Consider the following 8,508-nt stretch of genomic DNA (forward strand, 5'->3'; position numbering starts at 1 on the left):
CGTTGAAAACCTAATGTCCCATGTGATGGGTATTAATAGATGGGGCCTTTGGGAGGCGATTAGGTCATGTGTGCAGAGCCCCTGCAAATGGCATTCGTGCCCTCATAAAAGAGGCCCGAGAAAGTTCCCTTGCTCCTTCCCCTTTGTGAGGGACAGCGAAAAGCCAGCCTAGAAAGCAGGCTCTCACCAAACACTGCATTTGCTGGCACCTTAATCTTGGATTTCCCAGCCTCCAGAACTATGAGAAATAAATTTCCATTGTTTATAAGGCACCTAGTTTGTGGTATTTTGTTTGAGTAGCTGAAACAGACTAAGACAAAACCTAGGAGGAAACTGTTGCTGTGTGCATGAACGTGCATACATGTGTGTAAGGTGCATGTGGGTATACATGTAGGGAAGTACACATGTGTGTGTAACTATCATAGCAAATAAAATATTACCCATTTCCCCATGTCCCTTCTCATCACATCCCCATACTTCCCAAACCAGAACTTGGGACATGTGGTTTGACAGAAATTTTCTTTTTTTATAATGTTTGTTTATTTTTGAGGGAGAGTGCACATGCACACATGGGGAAGGAGTGGAGAGAGGGGGAGACAGAATTCTAAGCAGGCTCCACACTGTCAGCGCAGAGCCCGACGTGGGGCTTGAACTCACAAACCATGAGATCGTGACCTGAGCTGAAATCAAGAGTCTGATGCTTACCCATCTGAGCCACCCAGGTACTCCTAGTTCTAGGAATTTATTATAGAAAATGATTGGAGATATTTGGCAATAAAGAAGAAAGGGCTCGTAAATGACAATCATACCTCTGGTGAGAAGACCGTCTGCATCTGTGGCACTGAAATTATGAATAGGAAGACTATGTAGCAAAATAGAAAAAAATATATATATATGTGCATATTATTACTATCATTTATTTTATTTTATTATTTTTTTAATGTTTATTTATTTATTTTGAGAGAGCATGTACTCTCGAGCAGGAGGGGAGCAGAGAGGGAGACAGAGAATCTCAAGCATGCTCCGTGCACAGTGCAGAGTCTGACTTGGGGCTCGATCGCATGATCAACTGACGGAGCCACCCAGGCGCCCCAATTACTATATTGTTTAAATGAGTATTTAGTGGCACTCTTGGAATGTAGGCAACAGGAATCATTTTGGTGATTTAAGGAATGTCTGAAAAGGAGACGGTGGCTCACAAACTTGAAGGACTAGAAGACGATCAGGACCTGGAAAATGTGGGCCGGATCAGTGCATGGAGGCCTGGAGGCAGAGACCGGCTGAGTCTCCTGGGGGCGGTGGGAGGAGGTGGCCAGAATGAATCTGTTCTTGTGTTACTGGGCTCACGATTAAATGCTTGGTCAGAAGCATGCCTACACAAAGCGCAGCAGACTCTGTCAGTTAACCACCTAACACCATCCCCTATTTGCTCTTGCTAACAGAATTCCAACTAGGTCCAGGGCATCATCCCAGGATTCATGGGACATGATTAATGTAAGCCAGTCAGAACAATGCTGTTCCCCACGTCCCTAGCCTCCTGGCAGCCGGGAGCCATCACCCAGCTCTGACCACTGAGATTTGGTAGGGTCTAAATTGTATTCCCACCAAATTTACGTTAAAGCTCTAAGTCCTAATATGACTGTGTTTGGGGATAGGGCCTTTAGGGAGGTCATTAAGGTTAAATGAGGTCATAAGGGTGGGGCACTAATCCAATATGACTGGTATCCTTATAAGAAGAGACATAAGAGAGCTCCAACTGCCCCCTGCCCCGCTCCTGCCCCCAAGGACCAAGTGAGGATTTAGCAAGAAAGCAGGCATCTGTACTACAGGAGGAGAGGCTTCATCAGAAACCAACCCTATTAGACCTTGATCTTGGACTTTGTTGATAGCATCTGTGTGGTTGTAATAGACAGCCCATGGTCATCTCCAGAATGGTCAAACAATATCTACTCCCCTTCCAGGGCCAGGCCATATCTAATTGGACTAATGGAGCTGAGTCAGGGTCATGGCTATGCTCCATGGAGACCCTGCATGTCCTGGGGCATCCCAAATCTTTCTTGGAGCCTGAGGGAATTCCCAGAATCCTCCCCACAAATCCCTCTTTGAGTATAAACCGGCCAGAAGCAATTTCTGCTACTTGCCACTTGAACACCACCAGCCATCCAGGTCTCCTTTATGGTGAATGTCCAGGGGCTCTAGCCATGGGTCCCAGCAGCCCCACATCAGTGGAGTTGGGCTGAGCCTTGTCCCCCTGCCGAGTCAGTAATGACCGAGAAGACTCCCCGGGGCTTGTGCTGAGCTGGGCCACCTAACAGCCCTCTGTGGCCAAGACAAGGATATTGGTCTTTGGTGGCCCAAACCGCTTCTCCATCACTTTTGCCAAAGCACACCCCTGAGGGCAAGGAACTTCTGGTACCCTAGTATCCTGGGCTTCCAGTTCACAAGTAAGTGAAGGACTCTGTCCAGACAGTAAGTCAGGCCTCTCTGGTTTGTAATAATGGGAGGAAGACATGCCAGACAGTGGAGAATCTGAACCACTCCAGAGTTTTCAGTAAACATTGCTCAGTGTTCAGCTACATTTGAGAACTGGGAGCAAGAAGAGCTCTGACTATTCTTTTCTAGGAAAAACCTAGTCATGAGTTGTATGCAAACAATGCCTAGAGTTTATAAGGCAGTCCTTGCAGCTTCTTTGCCCCACTGTTGGGCCTTGTCAGACCGGTGCTTGTACAGAAAGCAAAGGAAAGCTAAATCAGACACCATGGAATTTGGAATCTAAATCAGAGAGAGAAAGAGGGAAGAGAGAGGGCAATGGGAAGGGAGGGGGGAGTGGGGAAGCAGATAGGAAGGCAGACTTCTAGTGACCTGCAGGAGGGATGAGGGAAGGTGCTGATAAATGATATAATGGTTTATAGAGGTCTTGTCCTTGTTGGTGAAAGACAACAAAGCATCTAGTTTGCTACTCTTCTGTTTTGTGTATTTTGAACTCAAATCAATTTAAGAATCGGTAAGCACTGAGAAGAGAACGGCACAATGATAGGAAATGTTCAAAAACTGAGTTTTGTTTTTCTCTGTGTATTTCTTCTCTTGTTTTGTTTTAGACAGAGTGTGTGAGCAGGAGAGAGGGGCAGAGGGAGAAGAGAGGGAATCAAGCAGGCTCCACACATTAGCACGGAGCCCAACGTGGGGCTCAATCCCACAACCCTAGGATCATGACAAAGCCGAAGTCAAGAGTTGGAGGCCCAACCAACTGAGCCACCCAGGTGCCCCTTTTCTGTGTATTCTTGACCCATGGCTAAAATTTTGGAATTGCAGCTATAATCCCTATTTGTATGTTTGTGTCTGAGTGTGTAGTATTTTCTTACCTTCAGATTATCAAATTAGTTAAATCATAAATCTCTTACAGGACCTCTATTCTGATTGAGACTTATTTATCTTAGAGATGGAGGCTTATATAAACTGAATATTCCTAAAATTCCTCCAAATTAAGGAAATTGAACTTCTAATACTTTCAACAAGTGGGGGTGGGAGAGAGGGAGAGGAGGAGGAATACACATTATGTTTAAAACAACTCAAATGTTTTTTTAAGAATTCAACATCACGGGGCACCTGGGTGGCTCAGTTCGTTGAGCATCAGACTCTTGATTTCAGCTCAGGTCATGGTCTCACCCTTTGTGGGTTCCAGCCTGGCATGAGGTTCCCCCCTGACCGTGCAAGTGCATGCCAGTGCGGGGGCCTGCTTGGGATTCTGTGTCTTCCTTTTCCTGCCCACCCCCCCCACTTATGCGCCCACATACTCTCTCAAAATAAACTTTAAAAGAAAAAAAAAGAATTAACTATCACATAATTTATATATATTTTTTGCAAGTGACACTAATATTTTAACAAAAACAGCTATGTCTTCTCTGAATTGTCAGCATTAAGCTTAGAGCAGGATTTGTGGTGGAGCTGCCTTAGGCGGTCTCTGCAAATGGGTCCTTAGCATCCCGTGCCTGCCACCGTGATCTTGATCGAGCGCCAAGGCCCTCGAGGGGTCGCCTGGGAGGTTTCCACTAGCCCACAAGCGACAGCATGGCAGCCATCCCCTCCAGCTGTTTGCTCATGGCCACCTACGACTATTACCGCTGCCTGGGTTCCACTGCCAGTAACAGCTCCTGTGGAGGTGCAGAGTATCCTGGGGAAGCCATCCCTCACCACCCCGGTCCCTCCAAGGCCGACCCAGGTCACTGGATGGCAAGTTTCTTTTTTGGGAAGTCCACCCTCCCGTTCATGGCAACACGCTCGGAATCTCCCCAGGCCTCCAGCGACTTGATCGCCTGTGACTTGACTCTGGAAGCCATGAGGAAGCAGCAGCCTGGTGGCCAGTCTGGCAAAGCGAACACCGAACACCCGTCCCCAGTCCTGAGAGGCCACTGGCCCTCTTCAGGAGGCGCTAGGCTCATCAGAGCCCCTCCTGTCCCCTCCTCTCTCCACGTAGACTAGGCAGGCTGCAGCAAGTGGAAACAGTTGGGTTCTTTTAGATCAAAATAACAAAACACCAAAAAGGAAGTCAAGAGAATCCCACTCTTTACTATCCAAGCCACACACAAGCCTTCCTGACACCCTGTAATCGTGTGCCTTGCATCAGGTGGGAAACAAACTCCAAGCGGTTGGTCAGTTAAAAAAAAAAAAAAAAGTATAATATAAGCTTACATTTTATCCTATTTAGGTGTGTTCTTCCTAAACTCCTACAGATTTACTGATCAAATAAGCTAGCACTGCTTTTATTTAATGTTTAAGAATATGAAACATTTATGGGGCACCTGGATGGCATAGTCGGTTAAGCATCTGACTTCAGGTCAGGTCATGATCTCACAGGTTTTGAGTTCAAGGTTTTTGAGCTCTGTGCTGACAGCTCATAGCCTGCAGCCTGCTGCAGATTCTGTCTCTGTCTCTCTCTCAAATATAAAAAGATAAATAAATAAATAAATAAATAAATATAAAATTATGTTTAATCAAATTGAATCATTATTCTGATAACCTTTCATTTCAAGAGTAATTATATTTTGCTGTGTGTCAACTAGAAGATAGTGTCCGATAACTTTAGGTAACCTAAAAATCTTAGATTGATTCTAAATTGGGTTTGATAATGGATATTCATTTAATTCCTAAATAATTTTTTACTAAAATACTGAAACATTATTTCAAGCATAAGTTTTAGTTTATGTATTTTTGCCTCTTTATATGGTACTGAAGGATGGATATATATATATATGTGTATGTATATATATATATATATATATGTGTGTGTGTATGTGTATATATATATATATATGTGTATGTATATATATACATATATACATATATATATATATATATATATATATATATATATATATATTTAGGTCTATTAATAAACATGTTCATTTTTGCCACCTTGAGAAATTGCAATATAATGGGTGTGTATGGATATAGAAAGTTGTACTTTTGCAGAAAGAAATTTACATGAGTTTGGGCCAAAGCTGGCTAAGCACTGATTGGTTTTTTGACATGATATTCAAAAAAAGCTTTAGAATCAAATTATTATACTGATCCAAAATCAGAATTTGGCTTTCTCTGTTAAAATGACAAAATTTTCTTGGATTATCGGTCTCCTCTTAATAAGGACTTGGTTAAAAGTTTTCTTTACCTTCTAGTTATCTGCTTAGACGGCAAAGATTCTGTGTCTTAAAAGAATAAATTCTTGGGGCACCTGGGTGGCTCAGTTGGTTGAGCATCTGACTTCGGCTCAGGTCATGATGTCGCGGTTCCTGAGTTTGAGCCCCGTGTCGGGCTATGTGCCGATGGCTCGGGGCCTGGAGCCTGCTTCAGATTCTGTGTCTCCCTCTCTCTCTGCCCCTCCCCTGCTTGCACTCTGTCTCTCTCTCTCAAAAACAAATAAACATTAAAAAAAATTATGCTTTAGGTTGACTATATCATGTCCTTGATTATTTAAGAGAATAAAGTCTCACTTTTGAAAGAGCAAAGGTTCTTTACGATCATGTTTCCTTTAAAAATTGTTTTACTATTATTTAAAAACATTTTTAATGTTTATTTTTGAGAGAGAGAGAGAGAGAGAAAGAGCAAGCAGGGGAGGGGCAGAGAGAGAGGGAGACACAATCCGAGGCAGGCTCCAGGCTCTGAGCTGTCAGCCCAGAGCCCAATGCAGGTCTTGAACCCATGAACCATGAGATCACGACCTGACCTGAAGTCGGATGTTTAAACAACTGAGCCACCCAGGTCCCCATGTTTTACTATTATTTTAGTTAATTGTGGGAGTCAAGGGGCACCTGGCTGGCTCAGTTGGAAAAGCATGCAACTCTTGATCTCAGGGTCATGAGTTCAAAGCCCATGTTGGGTGTAGAGATGACTAAAAATAAAAAAATAAATAAACTTAAAAATATATATATGGTAGGGGCGCCTGGGTGGCTCACTCCATTGGGTGTCTGGCTTCGGCCCAGGTCATGATCTCACAGTTCGTGATTTCAAGTCCTGTGCTGACAGCAGAAAGCCCACTTTGGATCCTCTCTCTCTCTCTCTCTCTCTCTCTCTGCTCCTTCCCTGCTCACTCTCTCAAAAATAATTAAAAAAAAATACGGTATCCAAATATTGTTTTACAGTAATCCATAATCCTACCTTAAGTGCTCAAAACTCCTGGCGGAAGCTTTTGATATTTTGTCCTCCTCAAATCCTCTCTTAAATGCATATAAATAAGTGAAAGAAGCCAATCTGAAAAGGCTACATACTGTATGTTTCCAACTAAATGACATTCTAGAAAAGGCCAACTATGGAGACAGTAAAAAGATCAGTGGTTGCCCCGGGGTTTGGTGGGGGTGGGGTGGGACAGGGAGGGCGGTGTGGGTAGAGATGGAGAGTGGGGGAGCAATAGGCAGAGCACAGAAGAATTTTAGGGCAGTGAAAATACTCTGTGATACCATAATAATGGATACATGTCATTTATTTTATAAATAAAATCTTTATTAAAAAAATCCAATTCTGAAGATTATCTTTCACACCTAAAACTGTCTTTGAGATTTCCCAGAGGGTCTCCAGAAAATCATTTAGGATTTTTTTTTTTTTTAATTTTTGTTGTTGTTTATTTATTTTTGAGAGAGACAGAATGTAAGTGGGTTGGGGCAGAGAGAGAGGGAGGCACAGAATCCAAAGCACGCTCCAGGCTCTGAGCTGTCAGTACAGAGCCTGATGTGGGGCTCGAACTCATGAGCTGCGAGATCATGACCTGAGCCGAAGTCGGACACTCAACCAATGAAGCCACCCAGGCACCCCAAGAATTTTTTAAGTTTGTAAAAAGAGAGGTATTACAATTAGGCTTATCTGATACATTACTATTAATGAGTAGCACAGAAAGGTTTGTTAAATGAAGAGATGCTTTCATTCAGGTAAAATGTTATTAACATAAGATTTTCATAAATTGTATGCTGTACAGGAAGTTCTAGAGAACTGTCAGTGCCCTAGCTGTCTATGACAAGTTTCCATTTATCAGAGTCCTAGTGCTGCTTTGCCTGATATTAGACAAAAACAGGTTAGTGTTATTAATCATAATTTGTTAGTTTTTATTTTTATTTTTATTATATTTTAATGTTTATTTTTGACAGAGAGAGAGAGAGAGAGAGAGAGACAGAGAGAGACAGAGCATGAGCGGGGGAGGGGCAGAGAGAGAGGGAGACACAGAATCCCAAGCAGGCTCTAGGCTCCGAGCTGTCAGCACAGAGCCCGATGCGGGTCTTGAACCCACAGACCGCAAGATCATGGCCTGAGCCGAAGTCAGACGCTCAACCGACTGAGCAATCCAGGCACCCCAATTTGTTAGTTTTTAAATTGTTAACTTGGTTGCAACTTTACTTCTTTGATTCAAATCCAGTACCTTGTAGGCCAGTGTGTTTTTTGCTTTTTAAGTTTTACTTATTTATTTTGAAAGAGAGAGAGCACAAGCTGGGAAGGGACAGGGTGGGAGAGAGAGGATCCCAAGCAGGCTCTGTGCTAGTGCAGAGCTTGACACAGGACTCGAACCCACGAACCATGAGATCATGACCTGAGCTGAAATCAAGAGTCAGATGCTTAACTGACTGAGCCACCCAAGTGCCCCAGGCCAGTGGTTTTTAAAAAAAATTTTTATGTTTATTTATTTTTGAGAGAGAGAAAGACAGAGTGCCAGCAGGGGAGGGGCAGAGATAGAGGGAGACACAGAATCTGAAGCAGGCCCTGGGGTCCAAGCCGTCAGCACAGAGCCTAATGCGGGGCTTGAACCCATGAACAGCAAGATCATGACCTGAGCCAAAGCCAGAGGCTTAACCGACTGAGCCACCCACGCGCCCCAGGCCAGTGGTTTTTGATTAGAGATTCACATTGCTTATCGTGGGGTTTTATTAATACATAGGCATTTATGACCTAATCCAAATTTACAGAGTCTCTTTCCTTGATATTCTTAACATATTCTTGGTGTCAAAGAAAAGATCAAATCCAGATTTAGTA

General features: G+C 43.4%; 1 protein-coding gene across 1 annotated transcript; it reads left to right on the top strand.

The window, feature by feature from the left end:
* The first annotated feature begins 3,947 nt into the window (after positions 1 to 3,947).
* Positions 3,948 to 4,479, top strand: LOC122215259 (pancreatic progenitor cell differentiation and proliferation factor-like). The gene has a single exon (XM_042930335.1). The coding sequence runs from the start codon at positions 4,069 to 4,071 to the stop codon at positions 4,477 to 4,479; it is 411 nt and encodes a 136-aa protein (XP_042786269.1). The 5' UTR covers positions 3,948 to 4,068.
* Positions 4,480 to 8,508: the final 4,029 nt, after the last annotated feature.

The sequence above is a fragment of the Panthera leo genome, chromosome A3, assembly GCF_018350215.1.
Source record: "Panthera leo isolate Ple1 chromosome A3, P.leo_Ple1_pat1.1, whole genome shotgun sequence".
Lineage (NCBI taxonomy): Eukaryota > Metazoa > Chordata > Mammalia > Carnivora > Felidae > Panthera > Panthera leo.

Bases quoted from the DNA above. Each gene is read 5' to 3' on its own strand.
- LOC122215259 (XM_042930335.1), top strand. From the start codon at position 4,069: ATGGCAGCCATCCCCTCCAGCTGTTTGCTCATGGCCACCTACGACTAT.